Source organism: Sminthopsis crassicaudata, chromosome 3, assembly GCF_048593235.1.
Source record: "Sminthopsis crassicaudata isolate SCR6 chromosome 3, ASM4859323v1, whole genome shotgun sequence".
In the NCBI taxonomy this organism is placed as follows: domain Eukaryota; kingdom Metazoa; phylum Chordata; class Mammalia; order Dasyuromorphia; family Dasyuridae; genus Sminthopsis; species Sminthopsis crassicaudata.
Genome location: NC_133619.1, coordinates 51,657,839 through 51,680,165, shown reverse-complemented (window position 1 = coordinate 51,680,165; position 22,327 = coordinate 51,657,839). Strand labels below are relative to the sequence as shown.

General features: G+C 32.4%; 1 protein-coding gene across 1 annotated transcript in view; it reads right to left on the bottom strand.

The window, feature by feature from the left end:
• Positions 1 to 22,327, bottom strand: part of TRIP12 (thyroid hormone receptor interactor 12) — a 158,062-nt gene that overhangs the window by 25,559 nt on the left and 110,176 nt on the right. The window contains 16 exon segments of the mRNA XM_074298481.1: positions 794 to 921; positions 2,178 to 2,377; positions 2,461 to 2,534; positions 3,379 to 3,536; positions 5,624 to 5,775; positions 6,962 to 7,153; positions 7,621 to 7,762; positions 10,064 to 10,241; positions 10,463 to 10,563; positions 13,779 to 13,986; positions 15,342 to 15,460; positions 16,212 to 16,440; positions 17,691 to 17,844; positions 18,705 to 18,861; positions 19,668 to 19,785; positions 22,076 to 22,241. Of these exon segments, the coding sequence (XP_074154582.1) occupies positions 794 to 921; positions 2,178 to 2,377; positions 2,461 to 2,534; positions 3,379 to 3,536; positions 5,624 to 5,775; positions 6,962 to 7,153; positions 7,621 to 7,762; positions 10,064 to 10,241; positions 10,463 to 10,563; positions 13,779 to 13,986; positions 15,342 to 15,460; positions 16,212 to 16,440; positions 17,691 to 17,844; positions 18,705 to 18,861; positions 19,668 to 19,785; positions 22,076 to 22,241 (2,476 nt within the window).

The window sequence follows — 22,327 nt, the reverse complement described above, 5'->3', positions numbered from 1 at the left end:
TAAAGTATACATACTGATTAAATAATGCAGGAGAGAGCTGTGTAATTCTAATGATCAAGTTTAGCCACAAAAAAGGAGAGGAGAAAATGCACTTTTCTTTCCTTTCCAGAGGTCAGGGCTACTGGCAAAAAAACCAAACCAAACCAAACCAAACCAAACCAAAACAAAAAAAAAAAAAAAAAAAAAAAAAACAAAAAACCTTGTGGGAGTGAGGGAGAAAATATATTTGGAAGTCAAGGTAATATAAAAAAAGCAAAAGATTAATTTTTTTAAAAAGACTCTTGCTTCCATGCATGGGGGCAGATCTCAATGAATGCTTTTACTTCCAAAGAAGCAAATGACAATAAAGAATTCACTAAACACACACACAATATTAAACATGTTTCACAAGCTCAATAGTACATATACATAGCTCAAGAGTTAAGAACAGATCTTTGTCACTTCCCCTTCATATAAAACCTTGCATACATAAAGTACTTTGTTGCATATGGTATAAAGGAACTCTTACATATTGAGTGACTGTGTTACCTTAAAAAAAAAAAAAAAAAAAAATCAGGTTTTCAAGTTTCCAAGATTTTCATTTCAAAAGGCTTCAAAATGTCATGGTCAAGATAGTAGAAAGTTTAAATGTATTTAATTTCTTCCTTCCCCCCCCCCCCCCCCGTAAAACAAAAAATATTTTTATATCTGCAAACACTTCTTTAAATCTATAAACTTAGTAAAACAATGCCATTGAGACGACAGTTTCTAATCATCATTTCCTTTATAGCAAGTTACTTTCTAGAAAACATACCATGCCACAATTCATCGTGCTTTTTTGCATTTCTAGGGGAAGTTTTTGTTGGAGCTGTTTGGGCCCTTCCCCTTTTACCACCAACAGAATCTTTACTGCCATCTTCATCTTCTCTTACAGGTTTATACCTAAATATGACAGAAAAGTAGCCAACATGTAAAGGGCTAGAACTGAGCAATGCACTTGGATAATGAAGCACATGAGACTAATTGCCAATTGGACAGTTCCCTATTAACTTGTTTGAAGGTTGACCCTCCCCAGTTGTTCTGTGCTGACTTGATTGGTGGGACAAAGAGGGGGGAGTGACCTGTGTGGGAGGAGTAGGAGGAGGAAGAGGAAGTAAGATGAAGAAGCTGACTCAGTCTCTCCTAGCGTTTGAAGGAAGAAGGTGTGTGTGAGGCAGCTAGGCCTAACCCCCTGAACTTGACTGTAAAAGATCAAGAATAAAGATGTTTAGGGATCCTGGCTCCAGCTGATTTCTGGGAAGACAGAGTTCCAGCACCAACATATTTAAAATTTAAAATTAAAAAAAAAAAAAAAAAAAAAAAAAAAAAAAAAAAAAAGGGGGGGGGGGGAAGAGAATTCAAAGAGTAGATCAAAAAATCCTCATTTTAAATATATGTTAATATCGATGATTTGAACAGTAAAGAATAAATAAAAGAGTAAATTCTAAGCAAATTTAATCAATTGTGCAAACATTGAAAATTAGGCCTTAAATTAAATAAATTTTTTTAAACTGTGGTATCATCTGGAAGAGGCTAAAGGCCAAGAATAGTTTTCTGCTTGGGCAATAAAGCTATTCTAATGATAGCCATATAAGGACTAGCTCTGGTTACATGGGAGCTAGGACAATAGGATTCCCTATCCACAATGACTCTTCATTACCTAAGCCTGAAAATATTACAAATAAAAGGTACCCCTCCCTCTACCTCCTTCTAAAAGCTGAAGCAACAACTCAATGTTTCCTAAGTGAGTGATACAACATATTCTTCTCTTTTTTATAAGTAAAAAATAGGAAGGTTTAAAAAGTTTCATTTGCAATGGTTGGATTTCTATCACCTCCATCCTGTATAATATGGCTGTTTGGGTAAAGGCATAGAAAAAAATTTCAAGAAAATGAGAAAGTTTCCAAATTAAAGCTATCCTTTATCATTTTTCAATTGTTTTATAAAACCCACTGTTTTACATGATATAAATTTCATATGTTTTATTTGAACAGTGTGATTTTATCAATACCTTCTATATTCCTTATGGATAGGCACTATTGCAAAAGCAAAAGATAAGAAAAAGGAAATTTTTTTAAAATTACCATCTTAACAAAACAAATCTATTTTAATGTTCCACATAACTACCAAAAAAAATAAATAAAATAAAAAAACTTTACCATATCGTGTGAGTCTTTGTCCAGATACCAGCTCTTCCTAATGGATTGCTTTCATCATCTGTAGATTCCCTCTCCTCTTCAGCCTGTATACTGAATTGTCTAACTGCCTGATACACAGTCATATTATATGGCAGTAAATGATCTCCAATGTAGAATTGCAGTCTATGTCTTACATTTCCTGAATTTAAGAACTGAGCTGCCTAAAAAAAAGAAAAACAAAAAAAGTTTAATTTATACTTTACCTATTTTTTCCTATGAAAAGTCAATATGAATAGCACTTTACCAAAGACTCATCTATTTCTTCATCTGAACCATCATCGTCACTGTCTTCGTCATCTTCTCTTACTCTGCCATACCCTAAAAACAAAAGAGTTCATCTTAATACTCTTTGTCATTACACTTGAAGACTCCTACACTTATTGATTAGGAGCAGTTAACCTCTATAAAATACCAGAATATTAAATTGTCAATGTTTACAGAGGAAAAGCTCCTGAGAATGATTTAAGTATAAAAACATCCTATTCAGTAATAGTAACAACAAAGAGCAATACTTTATATAGATCTTAGTTCCAAGAGACTTTTGAACATAAAGTTGGATAACACAGATATTATTCATGTAATTGTTAGTTAGAAAACTTGAGATCAAACTCCCTAGAGGTTATTGGCAAAACATAGCTTAATAAGTTAGATTATAAATTTCCACATAGTGGCTCAAAACCAAAATGCAGCCATTTTCTTATTTTCTTTTTAAAAAATAAGACATTTTTATAACAATCACATCAAAAACGTCTTAAAACACTTTAGGATGACTGTATAGGTGGCATTCCATTTGTATTCATAATAGATTACTATGATTACAAACAATACATAAATGAGCGGAATGCTGATATTTTTTGAAAGAGTACTTCCCTTGCAAAGAGGATGAGCTAATGACTTTATTAAAATGAACTTAGCAACATATTAAATTTAACAAAATCAACAGGGCCTATGTGCAAGGATATATTTTGAAAAGAAAATTCTTCAATGCTATTATTCTTTAATAACATATAACATTTAATAACATAGCAAGGGCTCTTTCTTCATTAATAAATTCAAATTCTCTTGTTCAGGCTAATGTATGCGACCAGAAGATTAATGACCACTATAAAGCAGCAAAGGACACCAAATCAATATGGAGATACATGTAGGTATAGAGAAATACCTCTGACTACAAGGTATCTTTCAATGGCTTGCACCAACGCCAGGGGGTCTATCTTCACAGGTCCACCCTTCCATTGTTTCACATTTGCACAGTCAGGATGTCTTTGTAGTTGGCATTTTAACTGGTGTGTGTTGAAAAATTTTAAAGCTTGTGATCCTCTGTTGAGAGAAAAACTCAAGATAATTTATGAAAAAAGTTGCTACAATTATTCTATTACTTGTTATCTTACAAACAACATATATAAATACAATTATGACAAAGAAAGAGTTCATGCAAACTAATCTTTATCTCAAAATACACAAAAACTGGGAAAACATTTTCTCATTTAATGTCTTCAAACTGAACTAATTTATTTTTTAACAAAGATCAGTATAACAACATATAATAAAAAAATAAATCATAAGCTAAAGTGAAGGGAAATGTAAATAAATGCAAATCCTTTGGTCTTTCCAATTCATCACTCAAAACAATTTATTGCTTTGCTTTCTCCTTTTGCAGTTATCTTTCATAATTTTATACTTTTGGGGGGAGTCTATTTTGCTTCTTTTCAGCATTTCTCAATAGCAAATTTTGATAAAATTTAGAATTGCTTATTATTTTGCCCAGCTAGAGATAAAATTTAAGGGTTTCCTAAAAGACATGAAAACAGCCAATCTATAATACTGTAAATCAATAGCATGTTTCTAGCAATAAGCTTTTCAATTTAAAATACATAGTAATGGGGCAGCTAGGTGGCACAGTGGATAGAGCACCAGCCCTGAATTCAGGAGGACCCGAGTTCAAATCTGGTCTCAGACACTTTCTAGCTGTGTGACCCTGGGCAAGTCACTTAACCCCAGCTTCCGGGGGGAAAAAAAAAAATTAATTAACATACATAGTAATTATGTAATTAAAACACATAATTAAGAGGTGCTAAAAGATAAGTGAGGTCCATCAATTTCTGCAAGCCAATATTACTTGAACAAGAATTCTCCCTCATCTGACCTATTTATTGAGATTATAATTTAGAGATGGAAACATAAAGATAGGGGAAAAATTGACCAAAGAACTGACAAACATGTATAAAGGACAGAATTAAATATTAAAATGTTGGAAAATTCATTACAAGAGACCACGTTATTAACCTTGTTTTCTAACATGCTTATTATTCATTATCCAGCTTATAATGTATATTAGGTAAGACTCTATTAAATACGATTTTAAAATCATATTAGCATTCAAAATCCTTTATATGTTTATACGTATAAGTGTGCACACACATTTTCCTCCTTTATTATCATGAGGAACATAATGAACTTTTATCAAAATAATCAATGGCAAATGAAATGGCCAAAAGGGGGAAAAGTATGTTTAAAAACTAAATCAAAAATGAAGTGTCTAAAGAATTCAATGATTTTACCAGTGCGCCAAAATTTTATATCAAATCTTTCCTCATAAACATATAAACTAAACACACTTCCCAAGTCAACAAGTTAATTTCTTCATTAATTTCTTCACTTAATATACAAATTTTATTCAATATTACTCATTTCAAAGATATAAAATCAAAAATCTTAATGATTACATTTTTTGGACAAGAGCTCCTTTAAAAATCATCAGAAAGACAATAAAGTCAACTGGTTAATAATCAGATCAACTGGAATTGGTATCAATTTCATTGCTAAGTTCAAAATTCAATACAAATCATTATGTAACCATTTATTCACAATATTTTCATTTTGTGACTGAGAAACAAAATGACCACTAAAGCAAAATGTGTTTTTTTTTTTAGTTACATAGCTATAATTAGTGGTATGTCGGTTCAGAGCAGTCATTCTGATCATTAATCCAGTATCTTTTGAATTATAGAAAATATGACATATTCAGTACTTATAGAGCAATGGGATTTCCTTTTAAAATGGAAATAATAAAGTTCACCTCAACAGCATAAATCTGTCAATCACTAACACAGAAGTAATGACACTGTTAGGAAATGTCACAAATATTTTTGAAGTTCAGAATATATTGTGGTATGGGGGGGGAAAAAAAAAAAAAAAACAAAACAACTTAATGGTTGCAATCATTTCAATCTCTCTATAGTCTTTAATATCTCTTTTAAAATGGTTTACAAGTTACACTAGCTTGCACCCATCACAGGTAACCATCACTCTTGATATCTGTGAGTTTGTCTTGGGAGAAGATTCCTACTTGTGAGATCACATCCAAACCCCTGATGGCCAGGATGTACCTAAGCATTAATCCTTACCTGCTCCCCGTTCCATTCCCACTTGGAAAATCATGAACTTTGACTGGAAACTGCTCCATCTGACTAAGGCAGTTGTTCATCTTGTGAACTAACGCCAACAAAGGTGCATTTCCCATTGGTTCCAATCTTCCAATTGGTTCTTCTCCAGGAAGCTGAAGTTGTAAATAAATCAAAAGTTAATTCCTTTTAAAGGAGGGAATGCTTCTAAATAAAAACTCTAAAAATTTAAATTCATAATTTTAATTGTCAATTTCCTACTTGTCTTGTTATCTTTTCTGAAGTTGTATGGGGAAAAGTTTAATAAAAAAACACTACTGGTAAAATCATATTTGGTCAAAAAAATTATGGTCTGTATCCAATTCTGCCACTGATCTGCTGTATGATCAACTGTTGAGTAATATTTCAAATTCTGTATTGCCTGAAAAGCTACACGCAAGTTGCAACTTCCTGAAAGTTCTCTCTATATATGAATTAACAGGAAAGGAGCACATGGACTACAGAACTTTCCAGATCAGAAACAAGGAAAATACTTAACACAGAAAGAAGTTCCTTTTCTTCATATTGTATGAAAGAGTAGAGACATCATCACTCATTTTTGTGAATGTAGATGCAGAAAAAGTTCCTGATACCCTTATTCTCCCATTATAAAAGTTTTAAGGAGCTGTTTGAGGCCTAGTCCTTGTTTAAGTCATTCTACTACTTAAGATTTTAACACAATCTTTGCTCAAATGTTGGTCCACATTACAGAATGACTCTCCAACAAATATTTACAAGCTAACTTTAAGATTATAAATTTTAATCTGTTTCTACCCCACTCCTCCATTCCCTATGCCAACTTGTTAAGGTTATGAAGAAGAGGCTAAAAGGTGAGCAGTCACCAGTTATTTTACCAGTCAAACAACAGTATTTGGGTGGAAATACTATTGAACTATATATGTATATTTTTGGAATTCCAAGATGGCCAAAGGCTTGAAAAATTATAAAATACACATTTAGGAGATATTCAAGGATCAAATTATCAACAACAGAAGCTAACTTTACATAGCACTTCCAATGAACTAGGTACTATGCTAAGTGCTTTACAGATATAATGTCTTGATTGATCCTCAACAATCCCAGAAGGTTGGTGCTATTATTACATCCATTTTACATTTCAGGAAATTGAGACAAACAGATCACACAGCTCATAAGTGTTTGCATTTGAACTCACATCCTCCTGACTCCATGCCCATTGCGATATCCAATGAGCCAACCCAGCTTTTCTTCAATATTCTGGTACAAAATGTCAGAGGTATATAAACAGGTTTAGCTTGCTCTAACACTAAACAGATAACTTACTGGAGAAGAAAAAAAGACGTGAAGGAATCTTTTTATTCTGATATCTCTGCTAACAGCGTCTTTGTCACTTTTGGATGTCAAGTAAAGCAGCAATTGTTTCACAAACCCACTATGTTGGATTTCAAATGAGGAGACATCAGACTCTGAAACTATGCTCCGGATTTCTACAAGGCACTCAGCTCCACCGTCCACCTTAAAAAAAAAAAAAAAAAAAAATTAAGAGTTTAGATTCCAGATTCTAAGTATTCTACAATCACTCACTAAATAAAGTTTCTTTCCTAAGATTCCTTTACCAGTAATGAAGCTAACCTAAAAAGGATATCAATGTCTATTGGAAATGAACACTCTTAGAAACTGTTATATGCATTTTTTTAAAGGAAGGTTGTATTTAATTCAATTATTTCTAAATTAACTTTCATTAAAAGAGGATGCTATATGTTACCTACAATATAGAATAAGGTGAATAAATCAAAGGTATCATCAAGAACAATCTTATTATCATGACCCAATCATCACCATATCTAAACTGGTATAAAATTCCTTCTCATCCAGTAAACATTCAATACTATTTTAAGAAAGGAACATTCTTGATCTCAAAAACCTTTCATAAGATAATAACAATCTTTGGTGTCATTTACAAACCATGTTTTAAATTCTACCTGGAGGTTGAGTTGTTCAGTTGCAGTGCAAAGTCTCTGAAGGACATTTAGTGCAGGATTGCTACCATCCATATTCTCAGAGCTGAAATATCGTTCCACAAATTTATGGGCTTGTTCCTTAATCCAACCCTTAATTTTTTCTCTGGATGAGAAAAACAAAGCAAAAAAAAAAAATAATAAAAATAATGAAGCTTCCACTTATTGTTGCCTCTCCCTACCTCAGTTCAGCAACAGTATAAATGCTTTATTTTGAAAAGCTGTGTATATTTACACAAACCTAACTCAGATATTTGAGATTATTCAATGCAATGTGACATAGTGGAGACAAAGTTGGCCTTCAAACCAAAAAAGAACTGGATTCAGTCCTGCCTCAAATACACACAACTGGCTATGTGACACCCGGCTCTGGTTAATTGGATAAAGACTAAATTGAAGAGGAGGTACCAATCTGCATTGGTAGAAAACATTTCTGCATGTAGGAATTTCCCTAATCAATGAAATTATATAGTATCAATAAAGTGATTTAAGGTTTGCCAAGTACTTTACAAATATGATCTTATATGTTACTTCCAGTATTTCTAGATAAGTGATATTATTATCCCCATTTTTCAGAAAGATGGAAAAAACTGAGGAAGATCAAGGTTAACTCAAGATCATAAAAATAAGAAGTGTCTGGGATCTGACACTGGATCTAGTCTTTCTAACTCTGAGTCCAAGAGGCTGTCCACTGTACCACTTGACTTTTCGCATCTACCCAACAAGTAAATAAACCAAGTTTATAATTCCTTGAAAAACAATGCTGCTACATTTTATTTTCTAATGCAGTAATCAAAATTAATGCAAAGTAATTATTTTCTAAAATACATTGTTATAAAAACCATATTTGGAGTCAAAAGATTTTGGTTCAAAACATATAGGGTGTAAAGGGATGAGGGAGGAAGAACTTCTTATTGTGGATGATTTTGGGCAGGTCATTTAACTTTTAGGTCTCATTTGTAAAACAAGGGGACAGCCTCTAATAATCCTTCCAGCTCTGAACCATTAACTCTTTAGTAAAAAGCAAAACAATAACAGACTCTGATGTAAACAATTATTTCAGGGGAAAAAAATTTAAGATCAAGCCTCCACACTATAGATAAATTAGACTAGGGGATATTATAAACACTCCTCTTATGGAGGGCATTAAAAAAGTTTTGTCCTTGATAGCTTCTCAGAAAACATCAATCTCTTTTAGGGTTCTGAATATAATAAGCCTTTAAATAAAATGATAGCAATTTACATGTGTAAAGTCTTTACAGCATGTATATGTATGTACATGCATACATCAGGCATACACACACACACACACACACAAAACATATGCTTAGTCCTCAACAACACTGTGACATGCTGGTTAAATGGCTCATTCAGAGTCATTTTAATTAGCAAGGGATTGGATTGTGGAGCTAGGTTCAATTGCAAACAGCAATCTATAAGCTAATTAAGATGACTTCATCCCAAGTTCCTATTTTATTTTTTTAATATTTTTCCTCAGTTATATTCAAAACAATTTTTTACATTTGTTTTTTATAATTTTTGAGTTCTGGTTCTCTCCCTTTCTCACCCACAATTAAGAAATTACATGCAAAGTTATGCAAAACATTTCCATAAAAATCGAGTTGTGAAAGAAAACATGGATCTCCCTCCCTAATGAAAATAAAAAACCATCAAAAAAAATTAAATTTAAAAAAAGAAAGGGGGGAGGGAGAGAATGAGAATGCTTCAATCTGTATTCAGACACAATCAGTTCCTTCTCTTGGTTTTGGATAGTATTTTTCATCATAAATCCTTCAGAGTTAGTCATGGAAGACTGCAAAGTCATTTACAGCTGGTCATCCCAGAACATTGCTATTACTTTGTATACTTTATATTTCACTTTCCTTGAATTCATGGAGAACTTTTCAGATTTTTTTCTTTTCTGAAAGCATCTTGCTCATCATTTCCCATAGGACAATAATATTCCACCATAAACACATACCAGAGTTTATTGGATCATTTCCCAATTGATGGGCATGCCCTCAATTTCCAGTTTTTTGCCCTGAGAAGAGAACAGCTATGAATATTTTCCTCTTCTTTCTTTCTTTCTTTTTTTTTTTTTTTTTGGAATCTCTTTTGGTAATCATGCCCAGTAGTGGTGTTGTTAGGTCAAAACAATAAGCATGAATTTATGAATTTATAGCCTTCTGGGCACAGATCTTCTCTTTTGATCATTTACTAATTAGGTATGGCTTCTTATTTTTTATAAATGAGTCTGTTTCCTCTGAGAAATAAGACCTAATCAACCAAGCTCATATTTTAAATGAAAATACTAATATTAATTTCTAACTTTATCACAGATATAAATTAAAAGGGACAAATTAAAAATGTGCCATGAAAGCCTAAGGAAAGAATGAGCTGACTTTACCTATTGTTAGATATGGTGTCCTTTGAGGCAGCCCTGGCAAGACCACTGACTCCGGCGGTACGGGCTGGTTCAATGTTGTTGCTATTGGACTGTGCGCTTAATCTGCCCCATGTTTTGGGATTCAAGCTTGCCAGGAAAGAAGATTTAGGAGACTGTGTAGTAGTAGTAGGGCTTTTAGCTATGGAAAACATAATAATAATGTCAACTTTAAGCATAAAGACTAAAATCCCCACAAATCTTAAAAACGCACACCAGTATAATATGTACCAGGATATAAAGCAAATAAAAAATTCAGGTTTTTAGTTAAACATGAACAGGTATCATTAGAATTTAACATACAGGGCATCTACACAGTACACATGAGGACTGGTAAACTTTTGCACTTCCAGAAGCCATTACCTTGATTGTCTACTTTGTCATCATCCCTTGGGGGAGAGTACTTTGGCCTTCTTGGCCCACGTTTTGGCAGTCGTTTTCTCTTCAGGACATCACTTAGTCGACTATCAAATTACCCCCAAAAGAAACAAACAACAAAAAAGAGGGCACTGGTGAGCAGTCAGCTACTCCAATGGGTTAAAATTGCTAAATGTAATTTTCTAGTTTCTATTCTCTTCTGTATTCTCCCAGTTAATAAAAATAAAATAAAATAAAATAAAATAAAAAATAAAAAAATAAAAAGCACAGCTTTTATTCCTATTTAACTAATATAAAACTCAATTCTCATGAATTACACAGCTAGTCACATCTAGTATTGTGAAGATTAAACTTAAGACATCATTAATTTATCACTTTTTACTTACTACTAAATTATTAGCAGAGGAATAACATATGTATTTATAGCAGTTTTAAAAATGTATATAAGGGGGAAAAAATAGAAAGAATGTGAGAATATGAACAGAAACCCAAAGTTTTCTTTCTGGAATTTTTGGCTTAAATTTTAAAACTACAAGGATAAAATCATTCTACTGAGTTATCATACACCTTTAAAGAATTAACAAAAATGCAAATTACAAGACCAGGCATTTGAAAACAGCCTAGTCTATTTTGTGGGATTTTCCTTTTTTGCGCATTCTTCTTTGATTACAAGTTTAACACTCATGATCATAGAGCTAAAGGAATAACTAAAGCTAATTCGCATCCAGGTCATCTAACTTTACAAACCCAGAAGGCTTGTTAACTACTACACTGCAGTTCTCTAGTAAGAGAAATCTTTAAAAATAACTAAAAGGAGAGCAAAATCTGAATTTAATTTTAAGTCAAGTTTTCAACAAATGCTATAAAAATACTAATTGGATAAACTATTCTTTTATTAAAAGGAAAGAATTTATTTTTTTTTCCTTCATTAAAACCAGGCTTACATTTTGGAACACAAAGAATTAAAAAAAAAAAAAAAAAAATCACACACACATAACACTGAAGCACTAGGAAGAAAAAAATTACAGATTGAGTTGGGTTAAAACAACCTAAATTCACTAATTTAAAAGAAAATAAGCAAAAAATATTAGCTCTCATCTGTAATAACCACCATTCTGTTTACATCTTTTAATCAGTATGCTTAAAATTAATGGAGCGACAGAGAGGAAGATGATCATAAGTTTTTTTTTTTTTTAATTTCAATACTCATTTTTCCATATTTCCTCAGTAGATCCCAACTAATATGACCATTCCATGGCTACTGTTCAACAGTGAAGCAAAATAAAATCTTGTGGTAAGCACAAGGTTTGTTGTTGTTTTGGTTTTTTTTAATATTATGATGAATTAGGGGAGGGAGAATAGGGAAGTACTAGTACTGTCATTAAATCCTCAACCACCATAAACATAAAGATTCAGGTAAGGTTTTTCAGGAAAAAAAATGTAAGTGGGAATGGTCTAACCATAATAGGTTCTGCTTTATTAGGTTCCAAGTCCCTTTTTCCACTTTTCATAAAAGCATGAATTTAATAAGAACAAAAAAAGATAGTCAAATCAATAAAATGGTGGGCAAAAAATTGAATGAAATCCTTACCATATAATAAGCTACAAGCAAATGAAGTAAACAACAAACAACAAAAATGCTTTTGTTGAATCTAAAGTTGTGATACAAAATTTTGAAGGTCTCTCACCATAACTGTACTCAACTTATCTATAAATGAGGCCTGCCGATGGTCAGTTACCTTCTTGTTCTACTATTTTTACAATGACAAATTTTTCCCTTCAAAAATGGAATTGCTGACCAAAAAAAGGTTTGTTTCTATTGAGGCTACCTATTCTTCTATGACCTTGTCAATATTTGAGTCTTAACATTCAAATTTTGTTGTTTTAGTTAAATAAGATTAGAATGCTCTTGCTTTTGTTTTACTGTGATGAAGGAATTAGCAAGTCTTTTTCTAGAATTTATACCAATTTATAGTTCTTTTCTTCTTCAAGTATGTGTACATGTCCTCTGATTTTGGCTTTATTTATGAACTTCCCATGAAATCTGGGCATTACTTTTATTTGATATATTTAATGCTAATACTTTGCTCCAAATACTACATTCTCTTAAGTTTAGAGATTTTTTTTTTTATTACATAAAATCTTTATAAAAATCAAACCCAATTATTTTGCTTACAGTGATTCTTAGTGAATTTCATTCATAAACATACTTTTGTGCCAAGGTTGAAAATTTTTTTTTTTTAAATTAGAAGAAAAATAACTCGAATTGTTGATCTACTCTGTCTTCACTGATGGTAAATGACTACAAACTCAGTTCCTTTTTTAGTATAGACATTAGGGTTTTTTTTTAAAAATCCAGCCAATCACTGAGTTGTGATTCTAGTAACTAATATTAAGTAGGAGTTTATATCAAATATCTATATTTTATAGATACAGGAATCAATTTTCTAAGTCTGAGATTTTGTTCCACTGATTTCTTTCAGCACTTCCTTTCAGCACCAATTTTTATTATAATTATCGCTTGGCAGAATTCTTTAACTCTCTCAAATTTCTTTATAATTTTGAATTTGTCAAGATATTTGGCTTGTGATTCTTAGTACTGCAATGTCCTGCTTAATTTTTCTTATCATTTGATAACATTAATTGGGATTTCTTGTGCTTTATTTTTTTTACTTTTGTTGCTTCAGGAACACTTTAGCTAGTTGTTCTCTAATATTGTTAAATTCTGTCAGTGCTTTGCTCATTTCTAAATTTAGGCTGGTTTTAGCCATTTTTCTATTCTTTAATATTTTTATATCCATGTCTTCTTATGTTAAGTCTCAAACCCTGGACAATTCTCCCCTTCACCTCCTTTCTTACTTTCATATTATTAATAATGGCAGCTGTCATTTCTGAAAAATATTTTATATACAGAATACAGTTGCCAAACTGCACCAAGACTTCTGAGACATTTTGAATTCTAATTTAATATTCACAGCAACTTTGTAGGGTCAAAACCACAGGCTCTAAGAAATCAATTGTTATATGGGATTCTAAGTACAGTCTCAACTCTAAAGCTGGAAATCAATGTTATTTTCCCTCTAATTCCTATAAAATGATAGTGATTACTTTCTACATACGCCTCTTAACAAAATCTGACACCACAAAATGTGCAATTTATTTTGCCTAAATTTACCATGTATAACTTATAAACTGACATCACACATTCATTCTAAGACTTAAAAGAAGACTCTTTTCCATCAGAGCTAAGCAAATGACAAATTAAGAATGGAAAAAGAAGATCTGGAAAAGAATATTTTACCCCTGTGGACTCAGGTCTAAAGAATCATCTCTGCTGTGCTGTAAGCTGGGTGAGCCCAAGTCTGCAGATGCGTTGCTGGCAGCAGTAGCTGTCCCAGTACTGATTGTGGTGCTGGAACCCATGGTCCCCGATCCATTAGTGCACGCCTTTGGTGGACTTGTTAGCAAAGTCTCAGACTCTGCTAAATTTTTTACTTGATGCATCACACCTTAATAGATAAAGAGTGCAGGTAAATCAGGTTTTCCAAAAAAATTAAATAAAATAGCATATATGTATTTGATTCATGAAAATCTAGAAAGACAATTCCCAATTTCATGTCAATAAAAGAAAAGCCAAGAAGGAAGAGGCAAAATAAACAGTCATCTTATTATAGTGAGAAAATTCTTGTATCTACTTCTATCTTGCCATGTAAAATTACTGGTCATGAAACTTGACTTGTTAATTTTCTTTACTATAAAATGTGGCAACAGGATTAAATGAACTATAAGTCTCTTATGGCTCTGAAACAATGTGATTAAAAAAAAAAAAAAAAAAAAAAAAAAAAAAAAAAAAAAAAAGCCAACCACCAAAAGATTATTGTCAAGTTTCTAAGAATATTAAGCTTGGAAGCACTCTTGATAATACAGGAAAATTAAAGTCAAAATTATATTCACAAATTCATACCATGTATATTTAAAATGGAGTAAAAATAAACTAGAGATAAAACTAAGAAAAAGAAACCTAAAAGAGGTTTATCATTGACTGTAAGCTAAATGGACCAGGGATATAACACATAGGGAAAAACAGTTAACTTGATCTTGGGATATATTCAAATGACACTGAAAAACCTGAAAAATAATTCTCCTAAAGCATGTTTTATATTAATAGGAATGTGAAAATGATTTCCTGAAAATAAATTTTAGATCCATTTCAGTGAAAAAAAATAAATAAAAACTGTCTACAATCCCAATAAAAAGACTTAAAAATGTTTAGGGGGTTCATTGAGATGATTTCTTTACTATCATCAACATATATGATGCAGACTATGATGAACAATGTCTTGAATATCCAGAGGGGAAAAAAAGAAACAATTAAACTACAGTAAAAGAAATTCAGGCTAAGAGAAGAACTTGGCTAAAAGCACTAAAACGTTGAAATGTGAAGGATCAAGAGGCCATGTAAATAAAATACCGGAAGGTTAGAGTTGGAAAGGATATTAGAGATCTTCTTATAGTATACCACACATAACAAGAAAAAATTCTTTCATGGATGTTTTAGAAATTAAATTATCTAAAAAAGTAGGGGAGAGCTGCAACAAATGTGTGCTAATAACCAAGACTTATATTTCTTTATTATAACTACAGTTTACTGTGATTTACTCTAAAAATTTAATATTTCTCTAGATTTCTAGACATTTAAAAAACTAATGTTTTTCTCCTGTTGGTTCCACATTAAAATTATTTTAAAAAAAAAAAGAGTATTTTATATAATAAAATAATGCTAAAATTGTTATCCACTAATAAGTACTCTCTAAGAGCTAAAAACTAGTTTATTCTGATAAGTAGAAATTAAATGTAATACTACCTTCTCTTCTGAAATAAACACTAAAAATATCAGGCAATTTCTGCATTAAGATTTCAGCCATTTGTAGGGCTCCAACTACTATTTTCAGGTCTTGGCTTGATAGCATGGAAGCAATGTGACTAAAAAATAAAAAAATAAAAAAAAAAGTACATAAATATATAACCAGACAATTTCACTCGAACACAAAAATTTCAACTGAAAAAAGAATCACAAAAATTAAATGTTAAGTTTTAATCATTTGGGCCAATCCAATATAAATTTAAGACAGATTTATTACATGAACATGCTTATTATACACTTAAGCATTTTGATTTAAGTATCAAATTATTTATATAAATATAAATATATATATATATATATATGTATATATAAAATGTAAACAAAATACAATAAGTAAATCTAAAAAATATCAACCAACTGCCTCAATGATGCCCCACTCCCTCCCGTTTCCCTCAAAGAATAAGATCCCTTGATTTTTCTCAGCATAACTGTCCACTTCCATTTGCTCAATGAATCCCAAATCACTTTCAGAACCCAATCAGGATATGCTGGCAGTATCTAGATTTTGTTGTTCAGTCATGTTTAACTCTTGATGACCTCATTCGAGGTTTTCTGAGTAAAGATCCTAGAGCAGTCTGTCTTTTCTTTCCCCAGCTCATTTACAGATGAGGAAACTGAGAAGAACAGGATGAAGGACTTGCCCAGGGTCACTAAGCTAGGAAATATCTGAGGCCAGATTTGGACTTTGGAAGAGAAGTCTTCCTGACTACCAAGTTCAGCATTCTATCCACAACCTAACTGCCCAGATATCTAGTTGTCTGTGATTAAAAAATATACAGATATAGGAAAGAAGACAGAAAACATACACACCTTGAAACAGCATGATTTTTCAGTACATCCTTCAGAAGTTCGGCATCCGCAAAATAAATTATCCTAAGAATTGCTCTAAGGCACTTATGTCTGACTGCAGGTCCTGCTGAAGAACTATACACTTCATAAAGAACACCAAACAACGTCTTAATGAAAGACTTAGCCAGTTCTGGGTCCTCTTTCATTAACTGTGCTCGAGCATCATCCTTCTTTAACTCTGAATATCCACCTGTAAAAGAAAATTTTAATGTTTTATACAACCCAAAGGTAAGAAAAAAAAACCTCTAAAGAGGTCAAGCCATAGTCTAATTCAATAATCAGTTTCAACTGAAACTGTTTTCAATATGTGTAAAAAAGAAAAAAATTTTGGTCTGTACCTAGGAATTCATTATCAAAGGAGATTCCTGGCAAAGAAACAACTCCTATATGAATATAGGTCAAGTGTCCTGCAATTCACTCCTGGCAGATTGCCTACGGCAAAAACAGATTAAATGTCTTGCCTAGAGTCACAAACCAAGGGATGTATCAAAAGAGGGATGAAGAATCTGAAGCCAGACCTTTGTCTCTTACACCACAACAATTGGACCTTATTTCTGGTTTACTAAGATACTTGTACATTGGTAGTGGAAATATATCAAGTAATTAATTAGATTGTGGCTTGGTATTAATAAACAGAACCTCCCAAAATTGAGTTAATTCAGGAGGAAGAGAGGACAACTGCTGCCATCTACTGAGGAGAATACAGAGAGAATTATTTTGACTATTATACAGAAAAGAAGTGCCTGCAGAGAAGCAGCAAACACTCAGATTCTCCACAATCACCACATCAAAGAGATGCCTTAGAGCTGATGTAACTACAAAAGAGGAAAAGAGAATCCCCCCCCAATATAGTCTTATCTGCTTTTTCATTTATAAACTTATTCACACTAGACAAATGTACGTGCGTGCACAATTCCTTAGAGGGAGCTTGGATTCTTCAAGGTAGATTTGAACAAAATAAAAGGATAGAGAAAAGATACTTAGTCCCAATAGGGTTGCTGTTACATAGGTGAATTATATGTAGCCCTTTTCAGGATCAATCATATTTTTAAATAACTTAATGAAATGGTAAATTCCAGTTATAAGCTAGAGGAAAAAATACATATAATTTTCTTTTCATTCAAGTTCAAAGAGCCCCTGAAATCTACCCATGGACCCTTTGTGGACTGTGTTGATTTCAGGTTAAGAATCCTTGTTGTAAAGACTGGTACTGGGAAGGATCAGAAAAAAAAAGAAAAAGAAAAAAAGGGGGGGGGGAGGGGAGAAGAGAAGAGAGAATAAATTTCTTAATTAGAAGAGTGAAAAGATTTAATAATTTAATGTACTTGGTAGGAAAAATATATATACGCACAAAACAGACATGGCCTGTGCATAAGACTTCAGTAATAGCTTCATTCCTTTACAATGTAATAATTTAATTTTAATTCAAATGTTACTTACTAGTGTTAGTATTGGCTAATGGGTTAGGTTTTCTCTGAATAGCACGTGCAGTCCCAGTGTCTTCATTGATCTGCTGCATAGAATTAAAATCAATAGTATAAACCCGTCCCAACGTGGACAAGCTTATCTCATCCTCACCAACCTGATGAGCTGCCTAAAAACAAAAAAAGAAAAAGAAATATCTTAAATATGAATATCGGCCTAGTAAGTATCTGAAATAAAACAGAAACTTAAAATACCTGGATGTCTCATTTTGGCTAACTGCTCTTATTTCTACTTAAAACTCTTTAGGTATTATCAACAAAAGACAATTCAGAAGATTTAAATCCAAAAAGGAAAGAAAACTAAGTTTTGGGGAATAACATCTTTATGTAGTGAACTCTTTAACAGGAAGGATGTAACTAAAATAATAATCACTCTAGGCAATGAAAAGAATCATCCTTCTACCTTCTTCCTAGATGCTCAGACTAAAAACAGTGCAACACAGACCTTAGTTTTTAATGTAGACAATACAGAAATAATTATTTTTTAGAAATCTGTTTGATAACACTGAGTTTTGAGTTGAAGGAACTTCTTACTGATGAGGAAACTAAGGATGAAGTTTCCAAGCTTCCTTGTACCTTTACCAAAAAGCTTTAAACAGATTTAGGGAATGGGAAGAATTTTACAAAATTTTAATAGAAGTAGTATAAATATCACACATTCAGAAATATGGCACTACTCTTGGAACTATTACAAAGATTAGAGATTTTTTTTCAAGCAAAAGGGAGAAAAGCATAAAATCAACCCTCTCACTTTTAAACCCGAGGAAACTAGAAGCAAGAGATGCCCATGGGCAATTTTCCCTAGGTTAAAAGATAACAATGCTTTGTCACCAGAAATTCTCATATAATCAGTTTGACAAATGACAAAATGAAAATGTGATGTTTGTATTTGAGTTATATATAGAAGTTAAAGAAACAAGTAAAATTCCTTGACCCAACACACAACTTTAAAATGTACTGAAACTACTACCTCAATTATCCGGCTATCAATCCTGTTGTAGGGATGCCAAAGACCCCTGTCATCTCGCCACTGCCATATTGCACCATCAGTGTTTTGTGCATTTCCCTTCTTCAACATGGTATCAACAGCAAAAATTCCTTCTTTTGGTAAACATGGCATCAGTTCACTGAAAAGAATACATCAATATTTTGACCATTTCCTGTATTTTTAATTTTCATTAAAAAGAAAAATCTGACATTTCAATTTTTTAAAATTTACTAAACACTATGAGCCAGATACTATTAAGTGTTGTAAATATGTCTTTAAGGAACTTATATTCAATTAGAAAAAAAAAACATACACAACATACATAAAGTAAATAAAATAATCCATTCCCAGGCACAAAGTTAAAAAACAAACAAACCAAAAGAACAGGCAAATTTGACAGGAAGGTGCTAGCTGCCTTTTTTTCTTTTTTTTTTTTTTTTTTTGGGGGGGGGAGGAGTAGGAATCAATAAATGTCTCATGTATTAGATTTTATTTTAACTTACTGCTGGTAGCTAAAGAAGCTTAAAGAGGCTAAAGAGGCTAAGAGGAGAATGGGAAGACAGAGGATATTCCAAAGCATGGAGTGGGTGGAGGAAATGGGATTTATTTATTATACAGTTTGTTTCATTGTCCACGCTTCATACTAAGCTAGACTACCCAACTTCCCATGCCTCACACATCATAAGGGAAAGTTGGGCAGTCTAGCTTAGTATGGAGAGTAGACAATGAAACAAACTGTATAATTAATCTGGAAATGTAGTCTAGGGCCTACATTTAAATTCCCAATATAAGGGTCTGAATTCAATCCAAGAAACATGAAGGCTTCTTAATCTAAGGGATGTGGTCAGATCTGTATTTTAGAATACTGCTTAAGCTATGTGGTATATGATCTGGAATGGGGAAAGAATGAGGACTACATGTTGGACTTACTGTCTCCAAACTTACCAAATAAGAGATGTCAGCTCATAAAGTTCTTGAGGACTTCGTGGAACAAGATCAATTTGTTCCTGGCAGCTGCCATTTGAGGCTCCACACAGAAGGAAGTGAAGTGTTTCTGCAATATCTTTAAAAAATATAATTGAGTTACTACACACTAAGGCTACTATAAATTAAAAAGTAAAGTTATTAAAAACTTCTTCATAGGATGACTTCTAGTCAGAAGATTAGACAACTTAAAATGCTACAAAGCAAGAAATTTTAGAACATTTTTACTATATTTACAGAAGAATAGACCGAAATAAAGCTACATCTTCAAATAAATCTGAAACAAACAAAAAAACTATTGGAATTACTAGCAATCATTAATGGACAGTCTTATCTCAAACTGAAGTTATAAAAATCCAAGGATAAAAATACTTGAAATAGGGGGCAGCTAGGTGGCGCAGTGGATAGAGCACCAGCCTTGAATTCAGGAGTTCAAATCTGGTCTCACTTAACACTTTCTAGCTGTGTGACCCTGGGCAAGTCACTTAACCCCAGCCTCAGAAAAAGGGGGAAAAAGAAAAAAGAAAAAAGAAAAAAAAAAAAAAAAATACTTGAAATGCTTTAAAAATCTGCTTTGCAACAATTTACTAGTCTATGATTTTTTTCATACATAGTTGATAGAAATGAATCAGTCAGTCAACGTCTTAGAGAGGAGAAAGAAGGTCATGGAGATCATGCATCCATTCCCCTTCACTTCTAACCCGAAAGACCAAGGACTTTTGCTTATCCTGACTCCTGCTGATTCTGGGGCATCTAGGATGCTAACTCAGACTTCAAAGTTCAAGGCATCATTTTACAATATATAGTGCATTAATTACCATGAACTCTTAAAGAGAAAACTTTCAATTGTCTCCTAGTTTATTGTAACAATTCTCTCTCCCTCTCCTTCCTCCTCTCTCTCTCATACACACTAATACATTTTTAGAATTTATTTATGTGCAATCTTTTTTTTTTTTAAACTACGCAAAACTATTCTATAAGATTCTATTTTTGAAGTTCTTGACCATTAGGTTCAAATGAAGTAAGACTATTTACAACATGGTTGTAATCTGAGGTAGATAGAATGAGGAATAAACATATTTGACCCACCCAATAATTTTTTAATGATTCTAACATTAGAAGTTAATTTTATGATTAGCAAATCCTAAAGAACAATATGTATTTTATGGATATTATTTTAAGGATTTACTTTCAGAAACTGTTATTACTTGAGAAGATGAAGATAATTCAACTGTTATAATGCCAAATGTTGGCATGCAAGAGGGAATAATAAATTCTTCATTTTTCATATTCCTATCTTACCCCAAACTACCTGTTTGTATAAGGAACTGTCTTAATTGGGTCCCTCAGTAAAATGAGAATTAGTTCTCAAACATCAAAACTTTATTTTAAGAAACCACCTTAATATTATAGCTTACAAGGCATAATTCCTATGACATCAAATGTGTACTTCAAAAGGCCATCATTTTGTTGATATAGGTACTCTTATACACTTGGGCCATAGGCCACAGACACTTTAGGACAGCAAAGAGAAACACACTGTCTTGTCTTTATGACCAGGAGCAACTTGTATCATACTGATTTTTTCCCATCCAAGTATCTAGATATATGATGAGTATTTTCTATCAAATAGTGAAAACAATGTGATGAACTTAAAATTAACAGCTTAAAATTAATATCAAATCAAACATTTAAAAAAAGTACTTTGAGATAAGCCTAAGCAAGTGTATTTTTAACTTTATTTTGGCTAGATTTTTCCTTCCTTTTTGATCACTTCATATACTTTATGTACATACATCTTTGTCTCTCACACACACCTGGCACCTGTGCATGTATAGATATACCTTTTAAAAATGGGTCCCATCAAGTTGCCATAAATTTCCATTCTCCCTTTTAACTGAAGTAATAGTTACTCCAAACAGAGGCATTCTCAAATCAGTATTCTAGTTAAAACCATAAGGTTCATTCAATCTACAAGCTTTGGATTATCCTCCCTCAAGATTATACAACTGTCACCTCTTTTTTTCCCCCTAGCTTCTGTGAATTCATTCAATTCCTATTGTGCATATAGAGAACTATAAGAACGCCAGTAACAGTAGCATATTCTGAGACAGAAACAATTTTCCACATTACAGAGATGGAGAAAAAGGAAACGATTAGTTCAAGACCACACAAATGGTAAATGGCAAAGGTAGGGCACTCTCTCCACATGTCACCTAGTCTGACCTGAAAAGGTCAGGTCACACATGGCTAAGCAATTCCTCTGACTACCCACCCAGCTCTCCTCTAGTAAATTAGTACATTCTTCACAACAGAGAAGATATTCTGCTTTTTCATATGTAAAGCAGAAAATAAATATCAGCACTTACTTTGCTTCATAAGTTGAACTGCTAGAGTTGGACAGTTAGAACACATCAAGGAAAACATACGGACCACCATAATAAACATCCCAGAACTTAGAATTGGTGGAGTAACGACCAACAGCTGCTGAATATTGGTGAGCAAATCTTTAGAGGCGACCTGCTGAAGCAAATTCTTAGAGAAAAGAGAAATTATTTTTAAAATACCCAATGATTTCCTTATTTTCAATTTTCATTAAAGTTATACATCAGATAAAATAC